The sequence below is a fragment of the Notothenia coriiceps genome, unplaced genomic scaffold (assembly GCF_000735185.1).
Source record: "Notothenia coriiceps isolate Sejong01 unplaced genomic scaffold, NC01 NC01_scaffold00030214, whole genome shotgun sequence".
Classification (NCBI taxonomy): Eukaryota; Metazoa; Chordata; class Actinopteri; order Perciformes; family Nototheniidae; genus Notothenia; species Notothenia coriiceps.
In genome coordinates, this window is record NW_011362915.1 from 165,172 (window position 1) to 185,594 (window position 20,423).

A 20,423-nucleotide genomic window follows, 5' to 3' on the forward strand; every position below is an offset into this window, starting at 1 on the left:
CCCAGCCGTTGTCCGTCGTCGCGCAGGCCCTAGGCCTGGGTCTGGCGGCTGGATTGCTAACCATTCCCATTGCAACCATAGATATATATATATAAACACTAGATGGCTGAAGCGGGAGTCGCCAGCGTAGCTCACCGGCGGCCATCTTGCCACAGTCAACAGCTACTGCTACAGCTGTTGTAAGGTGAGTGATCTGCACAAAAATACTCTTAACTCGCTGAACTCTTGACTGATTTACAAACGGTTTGGTTTATTATAAACGTTAATAGCATGGCTATGATACAGGAGACAACAAGACATGTTGAAAAAAAACAGTTCATGATTATAATTATAAGTATGCAGTATCATAACTACATCTTTGATGTTTATAACAAACCAAACCATTTGAAAATTGGTTGAAAATTGAGCAATCTACGGTTATTTCAATAGTGCACCATAGAAATAATGTTATGAATGAGCGAGCTGCCTGTGGCAAGATGGCCGCCATGTGGCAACGTCGGTCTCCATTGGCCAGCAGCGCGGGTGAGTCATCTAGTGTTTATATATATCTATGGTTATTAGCATCTGGTGCTAGCTGCGCTAACGGGTATAAAGAGCTGTTTCTATAACAAGGTGGAGGGAGAGCTCTCTCCTGTCTGACTGAGAGGCTGATAACTACCTCAGTTAGGTAAAGGACTCCCTGAGTGTTTAGATAACACTTTGACTTTAGTCTAAAGTTATCTCAGTGGGTCTCAAATAGTTTGGTCATCTATGTAAACAAATAATTCCAATGCACACCTTTATCTATTTAATATAGTTGTAAAAAACAAGGTAAGAAATAATTCCAATGTGTACTAAATGACAGTAAATAAATAAACATATAGTTTAAAATGGGAGTGATTAGTAAGATATCCATAAATAAAAATAAATGTCTCATTTTGATGTGATATTTGTTTTCAAAATCCAATTATGTATATTTTTGTTATTTAAGATAAAATACAGTTGCACAGTTTCAGTTGCACTTTTGATGAGAACATGTACGTCGTTTTGTACAGTTTATATAAATACAGAAATATTTTTCAGTCATAATTTGTCCGCAGCTCATTCTGTTAAAATCGTGAATCGTATCGAATCGTCAGTTGAGTGTATCCCTATGATTTGGAATATGTAAGCAAAAGTGTGTAACTAACAGAATTACGTAACCCTTCCACTTAGCTTTGGTGCCTAAACCTCGGTACTGGAAATGTAACCTTGCATGTCTTTCATAACGTTGGATGTGCCTTGTGGCCTAGGCCTACTATTGGGTGCAGTTTGCTTAAAAGGCATACATTTAACCCCATGATTTTGGTCGGTTTTCTCTGGATTCTCTTAATCCTAACTTGAACACACAAAACAGAAAAGTGTATGGGTTCTTAAGAAATCCTCCCACTTCCCAGGAGGAAAGAAAATTGTACACAATAATTGTATGTGTACAAAATAGAGTGAGAGACATTTAAAAATGGGATGAGAAAGTCAGTAGTGAGAACCAAAGAGAAGTTTTTCTGCCACAGCGAAAGAAAAAGAAGTGAACAGTTTTGGTGCTTTAGTTAAACCAAATCTGTACACGCAGATTATCCTGATATGGTTTATAGCAATTGGGTTCATTACATTTCACTGTCCTTAATGAGGGTCGGAGAAATAGAATCTGACACCAATTGGGAAAACATGCATGTGCACTTTTCCAATGTGGTGACTGCTGTTATATTGAGAAACAGTGAATAAACTCAAAATGTCAGCCATAACTGATGTTTATGCATTCAAGAAGTACTTTTGACTCTCTTTTTTTCCTCTGCTGTTGTATACTGTAGATTCAGAGAGAGCAGGGAAATACAAGCAACATGAGTCCTTTTCATGGTTCAGTGCGAGAGGCTGCAACTCCATTTCCAGATCGGAAAGGACACAATGACAGGTCTGGGAGTCTGTGGCAGCAGTCTGTTCAAATCAGAGGGGTTCCACAGCCTGGCAGATGCTATGAATATTTAATGCTCACTCTGAATTGGAAGAAAGTCAGAGGTAAATGGAAATTCGGTATATCACCCACAGCCGCAGTATGCTCTTAGTTTTTAATGGGTTAGCACATAGAGATGCTTTCAGCTTGTTTCCTATGTTATGTCAATAGTTGTAGTCATCATTTTTGATACGCAATATACGGCTGTCTCCAAATGATGTTGGCCAAATGCACAGTACTTTTCCGTTTTACAGGAGGTTTCAGGAGTTATGCGGGACTATATTTCTTAGCTGGGTCCAGTGACTGCTAGAACTCTCCACTGGTTGCCAGGAAACCCCACAGCCAGATATAATTGTCACACTCCTAGGTTTATGTCACGGTTTTAGTGTTGTCTGTCTGGTTATGGGTTTTGTAAGTTTGTCATTCGGTGTTTTGTCTTCCTCCTTGTGTTTTGTCTGGTCCTCCTCCCTGTCGTTAGTTTCCCTGGTGTGTCTGATTGTCTCATTGTGTTCACCTGTTGCCCTTGTGTTTCTCCTTCCCCTGCCCAGCTGTGTCTTGTCCTGTGATTACCCTTCTGTGTATTTAGTCTAGTCTTCCCCTGTGTTCCATATCGGTTCATTTTTTCCCCTCCATGTTATTCCACGGTCTGTGTTCCTTGTGCTCCTCGTTTGTTTTTGGATATTTTGGATACTGGCTTTTTTGCCACAGCTTTTGTTATTTAATAAAGCTCATTTTTCGTTAATACTGCTTTTGGGTCCTACCTTTTCCACGCACCCTAACAATAATTTACTAAGCTATAGATGTGTTAGCTGGTGTTTTGTTTACAATTTGGTGTGAGAAAGGCTAGGTTTTTTCACTGGCTCTCGCGCTAACTAACCTAAGCCAAGCTAAATGTCTCCTAGCTGTACATGTGAGTGGAATCAATCATTGCTATTTCTCAAATTTGTAAAACTATTTATTTCACAGTGCTAAATAACTGCTGAGTACTGAGAAACAAAAACCTTGGACAAAGACAGACCCGGTGCCGTGGGAGGGCCAGGCTCTCCCATTTTACATTCCTGCCCTCCCCCAATAAACACTTTTTTTTAATTATTTATAAATATTAAATAAAAAAATATTTGTATTTTTTAAATTATAAATAAACTGAACTTTAATGCTACGATGTATGATATTTTTTTATTTAATATTTATAAATAATTAAAAAAAAGTGTTTATTGGNGGCTCCGGTAGAAATTGCCGGGATTTGCGTTTTTACCCCCTTAATGTCTGACCAATGGTTGAACAGCATTTCCGAGCACATGACTTGTGTTTAAAGTTTATAGTCCGTTTGAGTTTTGCCAGTGTGAACGCAAACCGAACCTTCTGAAAAATGAAACAATGTAACAAACTGTGGTCTGGTGCCCACCAGAGAAGTGGACTATTAGGTGTGAATGCACCCTGAGAGGCTGAAAAAAGCTAATTAATGAGTATCAAAATGGTTGGAGATTTTATTTCTGTCTATCAATTTTAATTGTTGCAGCATCCAATATCTTCAACTCTTTTAAAAGATGAATTGTGTTGTTAAAAATGTAATCATTTTCTTTAACAGCAGGTTAACTTTGAGTGTTTTTCTAATAGTAACTTTACCATGGCTGGCGGCGCTGATGCCCAGGTGGGTGAGGTTGGTGGTCAGGCTGCCCGTGCTGGTGGAGGCGCTGAGGGAGGGGAAGGCCACGGTGTCCTCGGGGTCCAGTGGGGTGGACAGTGGGGGGGGGAACTGGATGTTGGTCAGGTCAGGCAGCGAGCCCCCGGTGTTGTGTGCAGCAGGGAGCAAGGACAGGTTCAACTCCTGGTCTGGTGATGGGAATATACTAAAAGACAAGAAGTGCTGTCAGACAGGAGAAGAGCTTTTCTCATATTGAACTACTTTGGAAAAAGTTTTACATGATTATCAACCTTTGGGTTTCTACAGGGATGTTTATCAAATTGTGTTTAAGTTTAGTTTATTTGGATCCTCATCGCACACATACAAGACAAGCACTGGACAATTCAGATACTTATACCAGTGTCCACCACTCACTGCAAATAATCAAATCACTATTACCCGTATTAGCCGATCCACAGACTCAGACTAACCGCCCACAAAATCCATCAACATAATCAACGTCACGTCTGTATTTTGGTCAAAGCTTAGCCAAACTAGATTGTACATTTCTTCAACACCTCTATTTAAAAGATGCTGTTTTACTGAATGTTTCATCCAACCTTACTGTTCTTCTGTGATTTGTATAGGGAGTACACTCCATGCATAACTCCGTACCATTGGTTTGATGTTCATCTCATGTACAATTATAAATTAGAAGGCCTATCTTGAATGAAAGATATTTTATTATGCAGGATAAAAGGAGTCTTTGTAAGAGAGATATTTCTGATAAACACAAATGATTGATCGGTTTGTTACTACCATAATAACTAGTTCCTACAGTTCCAGCGACATGTTAATGTTTCCAGCATCTTTCCACTGTACCTCAACCAGCTGTCTTGTATCAGTGCACTTACAGCACGACTTATTTATAGCAGTGTGACTGACGGGTCACAGTTTGACTGGAAAGATAATAAAACAATAGACCACTCACTTGATTCCTGGGACATCACATGCGTTTGATGAATCATCCTGAGGAGAGAACATAATAATGAGCCGTAAATCTGACGTGGTTCACATAAAAAGTGTCTATCTGGTTAGCCCTTCCCTTTCCCGTCAGTACCTTCTTGTCATCCCACAACTGTTCCTGCGCATCCTCGTTTGACTCAGAGTTCTCGGTCCCAGGCACTGTTAGCAGCAGTACTAATAAGGGAAGCAGCAAGACACAGGCTTTTCTTTGAAAAAAATGCATGACAATACAAATCAGGGCAAGAAATGAGTCATCAATATCTGAGCCAGTCAGGCAGAATAAAGCTGTGCACTAGATTTCTGAGCGTCTAAAAATAGCAAGGTGACCACCAGACAGACCGAGTGGATGCCAGCCAATCTTGGCTTCATTATACGAGAGCCTCACACATAAAAAGACATAATCCATGGATAATCAGTGAATTATTGATCCTCCCCTGTAGCTCACACTGAGTCAGCTCCATTCAGAGATGTTACTTCTCTGCAGAGTACTATAGCAGCTTGCTGAAGCACTTCTTTGCCTTGGATCAGTATCCATTTACTCCATACATATTTCATCAACAGATCTACTTCAACCCTTTTATGTCATTTAAAGTTTGCAGCCTGCATTAGTACACTGCACATTAATAAATGAGTGCGGCTCTGTGTGTTTTGTAACTGGAGCCTCCATTACCTCGTTTAGGCTGCAGCTCCTGTGATCCCCCGGCAAACACCTCCTGGGGTTTGGGATTCATGGCGCTCTGGTGTAAGGCAGAGTCTGAATTTGTCCTGTATGTGTGAGAAAGATTAGATGTCAGCAAAATCCCGGGCAAATCCCCTAACCTGGCAGAGAGCCAATTCTACAGCACCCCATCAAGGAAGAGCCACATTCTGTTACAGACCTTTACTTGCCTTCAAACAGCTAAATGTGCCCTTTGTGTTGGGCTACTTTTAAAATGTTGTACAAACATGGATGCACAAAATCATGTGCTTTAACATTCTAATTGAGCTGTGTTGTTGTGTATCTTAGTTCAAATGTGGGCATATGGACAAGGGGAGTTAGCTTACCTTCTCCAGCTAGTGTCTGGCGGTGGGGAGAGGTACACTGAGCTGTAAGGACAGCTGTCGATGTGAATTTGGTTAAGGCGAATAAAGTAGAGGGGATGAAAAATGGATCGCAGCTAATCCACACTTTCTTGTCTGCCGGCTGATTCAACCGGATACATAATAACTAACCACACTCACAAGTGTTGTAAGGATTCAATAACTTTGAAAAAGGCTTCAGTCAGTGTCTTGTTATCCAATATATGTCTAAAAAAAAACTCATGTCAATGACCCGAGTCTAACAAAACACAGTATCGCATTGTATTGTTTCATGTAAGGCTCAAATATGTGGAACAAGGCAGAGCTACATTCAATAATTTATTCTGTTCCTATCTGTCTCAGATGTTATTTGTTTTATTTATTTAAAACACATTTGGGAAATGACTTGATTTAGTTTAACGTTGCGATTAAGTGTGATGCTTTCCATTTACAGACTATGTTTTAACAGGTGATAGTGTAACGGCCCATCGACACTACAGCTTCAAAAAAAGCTTGCCGGCGGGCGTGTCTGAAGCTCGACCAACAACCAATCACATGAATCTCCCTCCCCTGACACACAAGCAGCGGTTTGATTGGCTAGAGCTTGTACTGGCATATGATTTGATTGGCTGACGCTTCCACCGAAAGCTTCAGAAGCTTCAATATATGAAACCTGTTCAAACCTTCCTAAAATATGATGTTCCTCTTAACATGCGGACTTAAATGACACAGTTAACTAGAGGCAAACTTGTGGTAGCCGACTTGCTAGTAAAACAACACCAAAATGCTTCCAAGAACAAAAAAAGGATATTTGGCGTCCATGTTTGTCGACTGACAGCGGCCGGCGGTGAGGAGACGTGATGCGGTTGCGGTCACGGTAAACACGCTCCACCAGCCCGTGGTGCCTAGTAGTCCGACTGGTGTCCAGCACAGAGTTCTAGATTTGAACACAGCAGGTGAATGAGGCCAGCAAAACAGTTTTCTCGTAGGACAAAACTATTTTAGGATAGATGTTTTAGGGTAAATGTTTTAGGATTAATGGTGCAAATGTGTTCATTTAAAAAATGAGTCAAGCCATGGGCCCCCCATACTGATGCTCGAGTTGGCAAATGTGTTTAAAGATGGAAAGCCATGACAAGCAATGATATATTTTAAAATTTAGGAACCAAATTACATTGCAGGGTAAAACTACACACTTCTTTGCACTCCTGGACCATGATAACAGCCTGGTAGGACTATGCAGCCGTTCAAGATTCAGCTACACCTGCAGACTTCTCTGTTTTTAAGCCAAAACAAACAGATAACTGCAACCTTTGTTTTAGTTCATTATCACCAACAGCTTAGCAAGGTACACTGATTGAGAACAAACCATTGATTTACCAGCCGAGAGAGGCTAAGGGCTCACCTGAAAAGGCAGGTCAATGTTGCCATTTCCAATCTGATTGACATTGGGCAGTGAGCCTCCATAGTACTGTCCACGATTCTGCCCTAGTTGCAAATACTGGGTCTTCTGTAACTGCAACTGTGCAAAGTAAAATTGCATGAAAGCATGAGTGAATGATTGATCTGATTTACAAATAAAGTGATGCTAAAAATGAATGACACCTGCCAGTCCACAGGGGTGAAATGGAAGATAGATTGACAGATGAAAAATGATGAGACAGGCAGATTGGCTTTTTCAAGAACAACCAGCAGACATCTTTCATAGCACAACAAAAAACAGAATCACATCACCTGAAGACTGACAGCTGGTGTGATTTCAGTCCTTCAATGTAACACACCTGGTGATAACATTAGCCATGTGTCTTAACACAAAACCAGTCACAAAAGTAATGCATGGTATTACAAAAACAGTGATGGAAGTGCTCTGTTACTTATAATGAAGTTGATAATGATCTGAACAAATACAATGGATTGATGTTGAGATGGCAACACAAAGAAATCTGGCAGAGACGATAAGCTGACTTTAATTTAGTTTTTTCCCTGCAATAAATGACAGTACAGCTCAGATATAAACGGATGAAGGCGTGTGGAAAGTGGGCATCATTTCCTGCAATTGGGCCAATAATTAGCCCAAACACTTCCTGGCAACAAGATGTCACTACTACTGTGGCTGAAACAATGTGTTTATTACTTGATTATCAGTTAATTAAATGTCAACAACTTTGATTATTGATCATTTTGGAAATGTTCCTGAAATAATACAATAATATTAAAGTGTCACCATAATGTTAAATAAGGTTTATATTACTTTCTGATTTTCACAGTACTCTAAGGCTTTCATTTAATTATTTTCACCATCAATTCATCAATTATTTATTCTATAAAAAGGTCAGAGTAATGGTTCAAAATTCAAACATATTAGCTTTATCATATACAGAGAATGGCAGCAAATCCTCGCAGGAACCCAAACATTTGGCATTATTGCATTTACACATATATGATTCTATAAATACTTTATTTTCTAATTCATTTATTTCACATCAATGGCTGAACAAAATCAGTCAAGTTACAACCTCAACGAATAAGGAAACTATTTACTGTTGACAGGAAAAAGTAGCTTCCCATATTGCTCCTCATCCTTCAAGAAAACTGAAATATGTTTTAATAGATTTTTTTGTTGACATAATTATACTTTTCTTGGATTAAAAAAGATAAAAGGAACACCACATTTTCCTTATTAACGCTAAGTCTTGACAAAGATGTAATCAATAACACACACTGTTAAGCGATGGTTAACAGCAAGGAAACAAAATCACATCTGGTTAAAACATCTGGCTGGCCAGCAAATGATAACTTAGACCTCTGAGTGATATTGCTTCATATGTTGTCTAGCAGCTGACTTTCCTAACATGTTGTTATACAATTATTCACATATCGGTGATTTGTTTGCTAACGAAAAGGACACCAGTGACTAGTCAATCCAGCACAGGTGCACATTATTATTCACAGCTCCAGCACGCTAGCTAGGCTAGCGCTGCACACGAGTAGCTGGTTATATCGGAAAAACGCTGGCAGGATTTAAAGCTGAACAGGTACGGTGAAAGCATTATTTGATTGTGGTGAACTGACATTGATATTAGAGGATGTTAATGTCAACTTTAGCTACTTAGCATCCCAGCGTTCAGGTTTATGTCCGCAGCGCCCGACAGCTGCCAAACAGCGATGCAACAAAACATAAACAGCCGGGGTGTGCAGCTCTTACCCGAGCAGCTCTGGTGATGTTCAGCTCTTTCATCACTTCTTCAAACGCAGCAGTTTCCTCCGCCTGTTTCTGATTATGTAAAGCGATTTTTTCGCTAAATTTGCGAGGATTGTTAGAGGACGCCATCTTTCCCCTCTTCTTCTCAATGGAATGTTACGTTACGCACCACGCTAGGGCCTTCTGGTGTCGTCATCACGCACGGTCAGCGTAGTGTGTTGATATTTCTTCGCCTTTTGCACCTGCTGTTGACTTGACAGTAGACAGCATGAGGATAAAGTGTATTGTGGTTGTGGATATAGTTCAAAACAAAGGAGGCCTATACATAGGCTACATTACAATTTAAAAAGTGGAAATGTGAAAAAAGGATGCATTCTTCTCATACATCTGCAGTGTACACTGCAAAGGTGTATATTATATACTTTATTGAACACACAATAGAGAACATAGGCATACAAGATATCGTCGAAAAAACATACATATAATACTGTATATTACCATATAAACAATATAAAATTAAATGAAAAAATAAATCCCATAAGAATTATAAACCTTAAATAGGCTTCGGTGTTCATAAAGCCACGTGTTTCCTGAGCAAATCATTGCAAATTCCCTCAAGTATCTTACTGTTTATAAAGCTTAGGCAAAGTAATGCATTTGCATTTTAGAAGTTAAGACGTGTATCGGACACACTTTTCAGATAATAAAATAGACGCAGGTTTCAATGAATAATAATAATAATAATAATAATTATTATTATTCAATCTATTAAGAGGCGCGTTTCAAAGCACCCAAGAGCACCTTACAATTCATAAAATATTTGAAGGAAAGGTTAAAGACAGTACAAAAGGACGTGGGCTGTGTGTTTTAATAAACCGGTCCTGAAGAGAAAATGGGTGGTCCATCACTATTAAGGCCCTGATGTACCTCAGGCATGTTGCTCTCACATCTCTTGTGATGAAAGCTATGGAGAGGGTCATCAAAAACCATTACATCCAGGCAACCAACTAAAAAAAATACCCACTCTGGTTTCCATATTGCGCAGGCAGAGGGGTTACTGTGTATACTGCATTATTATAATTGTATCACACTAAGATCAACAATCGCATATCATTATATTCATTATCTTAATGTGAATAGTTTTTTGTGCAGTAATATTAGCATTTCACATCAATATTATCTTACCATGAGGGTATTTTTCACACTAAGATCATCATTCCATATTTTTATCATAATGTGTATAGATCCATGCTTTTTTAATGAAGTAATATCTTATATTTCTTAGTGTTGCTGTACTATTCTACCTGCCTCTTCAAATTGCCCCGAAGACAAAACAAGGGTCTCAATTGAGAGGGTTTCACACTTTTCTCTGTTTAATATCTCTGTAAATTGAATATCTTTTGGTTTTAAACTGTTGGTTGGACACAAATAAAGTTAAGACATTTATAGAGAAATCAATATAGAAAATAGAAGAAAATAATCTGAAAATTACTCGTTAAAAAACATAAATGTTGGTTTATTAGTATACGTTTAATCTTAAAAAGCTCCATACACTTATTCTCAAATGTCTTTGGGGGTTTGTGGATATGAAAAAAGCTCAAAATGTCATACTGTAATGTATTGTGCCTTAGTTGAGTTGTTGTGAAAATAAGGACAGAAAAAGCACCTGGAAATTATTTTTAAAACATGATACAACTTTAATAGGCTGCACATAAAACCTCACACATGTCTACATTCCCCTTCGACAAGAGTGGCTTCCTTTATATTGCACTTCAATAATATCATGTGCTTTTACTGGTACACATAAAACAAGACTAATACACTAAGGCAACAGGAGAAACATGTATGGACATCATTGTGTAGATGATCACATTTAAAAAGAAGAACATGTCTTCCTTAAACACATAACGTATATTAATAAATTCAGCGGCATAATCAGACGCCTGACAAATACTGAAAAGTGCAGCAATGCAGTAAAAATAAAAACCCAAGCCGGTATCAAACACAGCAAAAAGATTGTTTAAATGATTTTTCAGAGTAGTTTTGATGTTAAATCTGTATAAATAAATGGCACTATATTGTGTAAGTCAAGGGACAAAACCAATATGCAACACTTGTTTAACATAAAGAGCAGCACACACTGACATTAAAAACACATGAATGATTCATGTAGCTGCGTTAAGAGGTCCAAACTGGCTTCTTATGTGACTGAGAGAACAACTACTGTCAGGTTTCAGCTCAGGATACTCAGGGTAGCTAAATAAAAACAACATTAACACCGCATTTAATATGAGATATCAACATAAAACACAAACACTACCCGTGTTCATTTGTGCAATCATTACTGTCCGTTGTGGTTTGTTGACAAGTACATTTGAGGAGACAAACAACACTGCGATTCGGTCAAAAAAGGATAATCTTAATAAAACATTCAAAACTATACTATCAAAATGTCTAACAATATAAGGTTCAGTCTGTTGATACCTTTGTAAACACACGATCTAACTCAAGACTTCCATTCAAAATGTTAGACAATTTGTGCTGTATGTAACTTTAGCCCTTCATTGGTAAAACTATAATATTTTTACAAAGTAATTTGTTTTATTTAGGTGATGCTACTCCAGAAGATAAATGATATCTTTACCATTAATAAGAGAAATAATTTCAAAGAAATTAAATATAAATAGGAAACGTCTCATTAGCTTTTTATATGCTGTTCCCCAGGAACGCATACAAATGTTCCTTCAAATGGTCCTTTGAAAGCCTGTGTCACAATCATAAGTGTATTAAGATCCTGACGTGTTTTACATAAAAGTAATTTCAAATCAAATTGTGCTCTAAAAGGTTTGTTTGATTGATTAAACATTTCTTGACCAAAACAAGGACACATGATAATATACCAAATGAGTAATGCTGCTTCGTAGCTTTTCGGGCCATTCCATTAAATGACTGAACAACACACAAACATAATGTTCACTCCTTGCGTCAGTGGTCGGCAGTAAAGATCACATATAGTAAAGTCTTCATAGTCACAGGTCGGTTGGTTAGCGTTGTGTGGTGTTTTGTGGAATAATAATTGGTGTGCTAGCGATGCCAGCAAAGGATTCTGGGAAGTGCAAATCCCTCTCCCACTCGTCTGTCTCTGTGTTGTACACCTGCACGATGCTTGTGACATTGTTCAGGTGCCAGTTGTAGCCCCCGACGATGTAGATCTTCCTGTCCAGTAAGCAGCAGCCGGCCTCGGACTGTCCTGCTCTCATGGGGCTGACGGTGGTCCACTGGTCGCTCTCTGGAATGTAATACTCCACCGCAAGCACGTCAAAACAACGGTCCACGTGATCCATGCGGCCGCCCAGAGCATAAACCCGATCCCTGGTGCTGATCATGGCATGCAACACTCTGGGTTCAATCATGGGGGCCCTGAAGTCCCACTGGTCTGAGGCTGGGTTGTAGCAGTGAAGAGTTTTCTTATCCTCCAACGACACGCCATAACCCCCCGAGATGTACAGCCTCTCCCCGCAGGGAGTCCCTGCATGACCCCAAATCCTGCGCCTCAATGGTTCCACATTAGTCCACTCGTTCTTCTTTGGGCAGTAACACTCTACAGATGACAGACTGCCAGATCGATTGCGCCCTCCGGTGGCATACAGCTGTCCACGCAGCACGTTGAGCTGAAACTGGATACGAGCCTCATGCAAAGGTTGGATGCGCAGCCACTGGTTGAGGTGCGGGTCGTAACGGAAACAGCTGTCTACCGCCCCCTCGCCGCTCCGGTACTGTAAGTGCTGTCCACCAACGACGTACACAAAGTTATCAAGTACGGCAACACAGGCGTGGCTGCACCCTGTGTCCATCTCTGTCAGCTCTTTGAATTGACGAGAAGCCATGTCAGGGAGATGGTACACCTTGTTGCAAACCGTGCGGTCGTTGTCAGTGTACGGCGTCCCTCCAAAGGTGATGACTGACAAGACTTCAGAACGTATGTGTGTCCGCGAAGACTGCATCTCATGCTGTCTGAAGGGAAGAATCTGGTAGTTGAAGGCCTCGAGGAGATACTGGCGGCAGAGCACGTCCTCCACCATGATGTCCACCGTCTGAACGTTGTCCACCAGCTCAGAGGAGCGCATGAGGGGAAAGCGCACGTGGCAGAGGACGCTGCCGGCTTGAGCCCGGCGAGACTCGTCATACTGGAGCCACCTGATGGCGGCATGGAAGAGGTCGATCTCGCTACAGTTCTTCAGTTTGTTGCTCTGCAGGAAGAAGACTAGGCGCTCCATGGGAATGTGCAGGAAGTCATCCTCCTCCGCAATCTGAAGGAAGTGGCGGAAGGTGAAGGAATCCACCGACTCTTTGAGGGAAGACAGGCTGAAGGTGGTGGCCATCTGGCCGATGTGAAGGCAGGTCTCCACGCTCATCGCTGATTTGAGGAACTCTTCGCAGAGCTCCACGACTGGAACCATCTGAAGGAAAACGGCTGCCCCGAGGACATCTTGAATACAGTCCAGGTCTAAAGTGACTTCTGAACTGTAGGCAAAGTCAATGATATGTTTCAGTCCGCGGGCGGACAGGCCCTTCAGCTCAATGGTATCTTGATTTGCCTCCCTCATGCCTCCAGTAAACATTGCTCTGTAACAAAAGAACAAGTTAATGAGCTAGATCACATTTGTACAAATCTATGTCTTCTAAATTCAAGATTTGAATTTTGTATGACATTTCAAGATTTAGTTAGAGCACTTGTATGACATGAAATTTCATCCTCAGAAAATGGGAAAAAGAAGAGCTAGAACAGTAGGGTAAATTCAGAAAAATACATAACTTTACTGTAATGCAGCTTTAAACCAGTAAAAAACAACACTCACGCTTCACCATATCCTCACAATGTATCTGGTCTCATATCACAACATCTATACTACATTCATATATAATCACACCCTAGTTCAGATTAAAAATAAAATGAAAGAAAACAAGTGAGCGCATCCTTTAGTGCTTGTTGTGAATTTCACATTTTTCCACTCTTTACCTTTTTCCCCGAACTGAATTGCTCTTAATGTCCTATTTTATCTGCAGATTGCAGCTCACTCAGAGCACTCTGGATAAAAGCATCAGCTAAGTGCTTCCAAATAAAAAATGGACAGTGAGAAGGCTTGTGATTCATACTAACCTGAAGTAATCACTACAGGAGGCCAGCACAGCTTTGTGGACCTGGAAGCGCTCCTCATTGATGGCCAGCACAACGTCAAGTAGTTGGCCCCGAGAGCGCAAGACGGACAAGCCCTGGAGGAGGCTGGCACTGTGGCTCGGTGTAGAGAATGTACAGCGCAGGGTGCTATTCTTGTTAGCCATACTGGAAAGAAAAAAATGGTACTGTCACAATGAATAGATCAAGGGATCCTATATATAAAACCCTCCTATAGTTTTAACTTGAACTTGTGGACACTTTCTTCCTTTTTCACTATAAGGAAAGAGCTAGATGCTCTGATCTTCTGGTTGAGCAGGCTGTATAGCTCAAGAAAATATAAATATGATCCGTATGAGGATATCTAATGTCTGGTGTTAATTCAAGGTGTAGCTGCACACAGCAATACAGTGATGGACATTTTATCTAATATGCCACTGAGCCAAGAGGAAATGCAATCTGTGGTGTACAGTGTCTTTGCATTAGTGAGAGTAAATCTGCACACAGGAGAGAAACAACATTACTATTAATAGAAATGTCATGTCTAGACTACCCGCTGCTGTTGCTGCTGCTGCTGCACAGAAAATGTAAACCATCAGTAAGAAGCATGATCACGGTGTTGGAAACATCCCTGCTACAGGTAAGCAATAACAAAGGTCAGTGTGCGGTAGAAAATCTAACTTGTTTGTTTACATCACTGGGGACAGACATGTCAAAAGACATAAAAGATGCAAATATATTTCAAGACTAAAAAGGCTACAAACTTTACCTGAGATTTAAGCTTACTGGCATAATTTCAAATATGAAACATTTGAACAAACACCACATGTAGAAAAACGATATCAGATATTTGTACTGACAGCTAATATTATTTGGCACTTTCCTAATGCACATGCTTTGTTAAATGAGAACCAAAATTGCATCCAAACAAATAAAAGGTAGATCACAAATGACAGAAATCCCATCTGCTTAACACATCCCATTGTTCGAATCCTTCACTTCTGTATTCCGATTAGAATATAATACCGAGCAGAAATCAGGTCATGAAATATTTAATGAAAATAAAGCTCTGGAACATTTAGGCTTGTGTTTTTTTTTTATATGATATCAAAACAATATATCTGATCAAATCAAAATTGTCATTACATGAGGAATATGCCCAAATATAAGATTACAATTTTCACATTAGGGCTAAAACAACAGTTTGTCTATAAAGCCCTACAAGTGTGAAGTATTCCACTTTTTTCATTTGTTGTGTACGGGAGTCATTTTGAAAACACTGGAGTTACTAAACCATCCTTTATCAAAGTATTCACACCTGTGGGTTTTCCCACAGTGACGCGTCAACATGAGAAAACGGCCAAATGTACAGTTTTCAAACCCATGTTGAACTATCAGCCTTTATTGAAACCAATAGACATGACTGACATCAGTCAATGTGTTTTATGAGATTATATTCAAAACAGAATGAAAAAAAGTCAACAAACTTTCACTTTTACCATTTATGTTCACAGTTTGCAACTTTATTTAGTCGAGTTTCCAGTGAAAGCTTCTTAGTGTAACAATGTTGCTACGCCTAACTTTTTTTTGTAAGTTTGCTGTATATTTTACGCAATTTTATCATAACAGTGACACTATTATGAATTGTGCCTTGATCTTTTAGGGCAATATTCTTCCTGTTACAGTCATGCAAATAAAGCATAGGCCTACTAAATTAAAATGTACATTAATAAGGGTGGCGTTATTAACATTTCAAAGTATTGAAAGTAGTAAAAGAGGAATGCTTTACCAAACGTCAACAGTGTGTTGAAGTTAATCTGCTACAAACAGCAGGCTCACTTCGGTGTGTTTACTCCACTGAATGGGAATTGTCACACACCCTTACTTTATTTCTACTGCTGGCCACCCCCATAGCAGTCAGTGTGGACGCCTGGAGGCCAGCACAGCTCCTCGGTGTTTCCCGTAGTCAAGCCGAGACGCTGACACGCTTCAGCGGGTCTCGATAGGCATGCAGCCACGGATTCGTGGAGGCTTCGCACAAAGTAACACCGAGGGACCAAAACAGCACCGCGGACACAGCACATCGTTACCCGGCTTCACTCACCTGCTCTGTGGGTGTTTCGAAGCACAGTCCCCGCCATCTGACTCCGCCATCTTCTAGCACTAAGCAACACGCATGGAGCATTTTCAGTAATGTTACCAGAAGGTCAAAGGCACGAATGGCCTATTCATGCCGTTTAAAAAAGTATAGACACAGCCCGTTATGCAGGCACGGGGGGAAACAGCATTGTCTCCGGTGGGAACACGGTGCTGACCTCTCCCACCGGCGGTCTGCTGCACCTCCTTCCTCTGTACCGACAGCCTCTTGCCGCTGGGAGGCTCCACTGTCATATACTGTCACATATTATCTATCACTCCACACTCGTTGGTTTGGAACAGCCCTCAAGATGGCGGGCCCTCCGCGTGAACGCGCAAACGGAGGGGTAGGGTGTAGGGGGGCGGTTTGGGAATGGGCCCTCGTGTCAGCGCTCAAAGGGGAGCACGCCCATGAGCACGCCTCGTTATATGTGCCGTATGATAGGCGGAGTCTTTGATGTGATTGGTCAGAAAATGTGTGATTTTATGTGTCTCAATTAGCTTAAAAACAGTTTTAAGCAGACCTTGTTGTTTTTGAAGCTGTAATATTGGTGTTGATAAATGATGAACTTACTTTGGCCTTTAGGATTTTGTTAAATGTAGAGAACAGTGTTTATTTCTGTATTTAACTCTTCACTCACCCTTTCATGAGTCATGACCTGATTGACCAGGTTGAATTTGGAAGGCGGGTAATCTGCTATAAATGTGACTGGGAAGAGAGGAGAGGTGTGGCATTTTGTTCCTTGCTGGTGAACAAGCAGTTTCTTTAAAATAATGTCTTTGTGGAAGGCTAAGAAATAAAATGCCTGTCTTTTTTTTTTTAAAAGAAAACCCTCTCTCCGTTTTATCACCTGCACCTCAAATTGCAACATGTACAATTTCAGTTTTTAGAAGAAGGTGGTCTGAGTAGAAGTATTTATGAGCAGTCAGTGAGTACAGTACAAGTACCTCGACATTTTACTTGTGTTCAGTCCTTTAGTAACTGAATGAGGTTTTTTGGCAATAATAATGCAAAAAAAAAGCCAAAATCCTAAAAGTCTGAACCAGGATTTGCGCTCTACCATTGGACAAGATGTATTGACAAAACCTGTGACTGATAAATGCTCAACTTGTCATATACAGGCACGCTGAAAAATGTTCATTGAAAAAAAATATTTCCTGCATGATAATTCTTCAGATAAAAGTATTTGTCAGGTCTCCAGAGAAAGTAAAAAAATACAGTATGTCAACCCTTGATAAAGCCCATTTGTGCAATGTTGTGCTGTAAGAACAGTTCAATTCATCTCACAGGGAGTCCCTCTTCACATCGAAGACCAGACCTTTCTTGTATATCAGCATGGCGATCTCATTGTCCAGCTGTTCCACATCTGTAATTTCTCCTTCTCTGGAGCTCCTCAGTGCCTCCCCTGTAGAGCCGGGACTCAGATCCTCATCACTGGATTCTCCTGACATCCTTGAATCCCATCTCTCGTTGTCCTCATCAGTGTCTTCCTCCCACTCTCCAGCGAGGACAGCGCTCTCCTCTGCGTCCTCAGGGACAGACTTTCCTTCTGGGTGTAGCTGGAGCAGTGTCATCTCATCCACCTCCTCCTTTCTCTCCAGAAAAACCTGTTCAAATTAGCAGAGGAATTTAGGATTTTAAACTCTAGTATTGTCGTACTGTATGAACAGAGTGTAAAGGACAGATTCTTAGATTGCTGCCTTGTTAATAGCATAAATAATATGCAACTATAAAATCAAAACATCGGTTTAAGTTTAATACATTTACAATGAATTCAAGTTATTCCACTCACAAAAAGTGAACACATTAAAATGTATACCATATTTAATGTGAGATATTTGTACAATTAACTCAAACAAACAAGACAGCATTTTACAACAGGATAGTAAGAAATGGCCCATCTTTTAGAGAAACTGGAACTAATTGAAGATTCAACTGGTTTTAGAAGAAACAGCTGCAAACCCGCAAAGAACTGTCTCTTACCTGACTCTCTGGTTGAAAAGGTATGAAATCTGGAATAACAGGTGTCGGAACAGCAGGGAAGATGTTTTCTTTGATTCTAAGTGTGAGAAGAGCGTTAAAAACAACACAAAAAAGGACATATTCTGAAAAACTGAGTGGACATATAATAAAACCAGTACAGATTGCCTTCACCAACTTAAACCATCAATTTGCTATATGGTCAGAAAAACAATTAAGAACTAGCTTCAAAGCCAGAACAACAGGAGTATGTGTTAGTCTGATTTTGAATCAGCTTTAAGTCTGTCTGTATAATTTGTTTTATTAATATTTTCATCTCAAACTGTAGACTATTTACACCAGGCTTCACCTACCTCTTCAAGATGCAGGTGCACAATGTTGTGAGTAAAAAAAACAGAATCAGCAGGCAGAGACTCCACAACACTAATTTGGAGAAAAAATAAAAATGGTGTTTGTTCCCAAATGTGTAAAAACGGCTACAGTGACCTGTATGTAAAAAATACAAAACTACAGCTTAGTTTTCATACCGCTCACAGGCTTCTCTGGCAGCGTGTTGATAGTGACTGTGGCTTCAGGTCCTTCTCCTTCTCGGGTCACTCCAACCAGGCTGACGTGGTATTTTGTTCCTTGCGACAAGTTTCCCAGCCTATATTTCATCACTGAGGCTGATATTTTATGGCACTCTGATGAAATGAGATGTGGGAAAACTTTCAGAAAGGGACACACTGCTGACACTTAAACACTGTCACACTTGGCTGTGAAAGTGAGTTTGTTGTTCAATTAAAAGTAGGTCAAATATACAAATACATAATCAAGTAAATCTAATTGTTTGCTTGAAAATCTACAGATGAGTAAAACGATGTTTCCAACCTTTGCGCTCATCTTGTGAACTGTCTTTCACGCTGCACAGGCTGTAGTGTGTGAGGAAACCTCGCTGGTCTGCATAGGGAATGGCTTTCCAAGACAAGTTAGTAGAAGTGTATGTTTCATTGGAAGAAATGAAGTCCTGAGGTTCTCTGAGGGGAGCTGCAGAGAAAAAGAGAATGTTCGGTCAAAGTTCCTTAATTAATAAACTTAGCTGTGCTTACTGAAACTTGATCACCAGCCTAACCTGGATCAGTGTCAGCATCATATCTCATAAATACACTGCATGCTGGCAACATTAGACAGGTAAATAACTGTTTTCTCAGTCATGATAACATGCACATACAATAATGTATCTGATGTTGCACACATGTGATGAGGAATAAGGATTATCATTAATGGGTAATACCTGACGTAAATACCAATGGGATTATAGCATCTCTTAAAGTGTAAATCAGCGTTGGACTGTACATGAATGGTAGGTATATGGTGCTGCGTCTCGTCTTTTTGATTATGAGGAAACCTTATCTTATAAGACACTTTATTATGTTTTATTTATTTATTTAGGGACATCAAGGGGGACCTCTTCTTGTGATTTGTGTGAAATCCTGGACGTACTGTATTATTGTATTTAAATCTAATTTAAACAAACTTACCATCCTCTTTTTGATAATAGATGCACATTGTTACTGTTTGTAGTTTCCGGCCAACACATTTGTGTTTAAAGTAAAGGTAGCGAACGTAGTCCTTCATGTCTGTAACACAAAGAGATTTATAGTTTCCTGGCACAGAAAATAGTTCTTATAGTGACTCACAACATCAAATATACAAAATAAGATTTTTGGAGAAAAACCACTGATAAACATTTGTTGAATGAAAACGATTTAGTCTTGTATTTGTTAGGGTGCGTGGAAAAGGTAGGACCCGAATGCAGAATTTAACAAAAAGCGAGCTTTATTAAATCATAAAAGCTGTGGCAAAAAGGCAGTATCCAAAATATCCAAAATATCCCCAAAAAAAAAAACGAGCAGCACAAGGAACACAGACCGTGGAATAACATGGAGGGGAAACAATGAACCGACATGGAACACAGGGGAAGACTAGACTAAATACACAGAAGGGTAATCACAGGACAAGACACAGCTGGGCAGGGGAAGGAGAAACACAAGGGCAACAGGTGAACACAATGAGACAATCAGACACACCAGGGAAACTAACGACAGGGAGGAGGACCAGACAAAACACAAGGAGGAAGACAAAACAAACTTACAAAACCCATAACCANAGTCCGGTTGTTTAGTTCACTTCAGAGGTCTCGGACTGTGTTCACACCGACTCAAACGAACCGCACCAAGCGGCTAAACGCACTGGGGTTCGATTCAACCGGAC

General features: G+C 40.1%; 3 protein-coding genes across 4 annotated transcripts in view; all 3 read right to left on the reverse strand.

Moving 5' to 3' along the window:
- The window catches only part of LOC104959378 (CREB-regulated transcription coactivator 1-like), a 9,770-nt gene extending 763 nt beyond the window's left edge, over nucleotides 1-9,007 (reverse strand). Inside the window, exons 1-8 of the mRNA XM_010787262.1 lie at nucleotides 8,881-9,007; nucleotides 7,081-7,197; nucleotides 6,487-6,612; nucleotides 5,661-5,722; nucleotides 5,287-5,381; nucleotides 4,711-4,790; nucleotides 4,582-4,619; nucleotides 3,588-3,816 (exon numbers count right to left, since the gene is read on the reverse strand). Of these exons, the coding sequence (XP_010785564.1) occupies nucleotides 3,588-3,816; nucleotides 4,582-4,619; nucleotides 4,711-4,790; nucleotides 5,287-5,381; nucleotides 5,661-5,722; nucleotides 6,487-6,612; nucleotides 7,081-7,197; nucleotides 8,881-9,006 (873 nt within the window). The 5' untranslated portion in view covers nucleotide 9,007. The remainder of the gene's footprint in view (nucleotides 1-3,587; nucleotides 3,817-4,581; nucleotides 4,620-4,710; nucleotides 4,791-5,286; nucleotides 5,382-5,660; nucleotides 5,723-6,486; nucleotides 6,613-7,080; nucleotides 7,198-8,880) is intronic.
- Nucleotides 9,008-10,563: 1,556 nt separating this feature from the next.
- On the reverse strand, nucleotides 10,564-16,403 carry klhl26 (kelch-like family member 26). 2 transcript variants are annotated; one of them, XM_010787242.1, is made up of 3 exons: nucleotides 16,158-16,403; nucleotides 14,039-14,221; nucleotides 10,564-13,503 (listed from the first exon to the last, which is right to left on the reverse strand). In XM_010787242.1, exons 1-3 carry the CDS (start codon nucleotides 16,205-16,207, stop codon nucleotides 11,922-11,924), a joined length of 1,815 nt encoding a protein of 604 aa, XP_010785544.1. In that variant the 5' UTR covers nucleotides 16,208-16,403; the 3' UTR covers nucleotides 10,564-11,921. The 2 variants fall into 2 exon arrangements, with proteins under 2 accessions (XP_010785544.1, XP_010785545.1); XM_010787243.1 differs by lacking the exon at nucleotides 14,039-14,221.
- A 291-nt stretch (nucleotides 16,404-16,694) lies between these two features.
- LOC104959363 (interleukin-6 receptor subunit beta-like) lies at nucleotides 16,695-19,784 on the reverse strand. The gene is made up of 6 exons (XM_010787241.1): nucleotides 19,691-19,784; nucleotides 19,041-19,196; nucleotides 18,698-18,853; nucleotides 18,524-18,593; nucleotides 18,174-18,249; nucleotides 16,695-17,797 (listed from the first exon to the last, which is right to left on the reverse strand). The coding sequence occupies exons 1-6, from the start codon at nucleotides 19,716-19,718 to the stop codon at nucleotides 17,474-17,476; spliced, it is 810 nt and encodes a 269-aa protein (XP_010785543.1). The 5' UTR covers nucleotides 19,719-19,784; the 3' UTR covers nucleotides 16,695-17,473.
- Nucleotides 19,785-20,423: the final 639 nt, after the last annotated feature.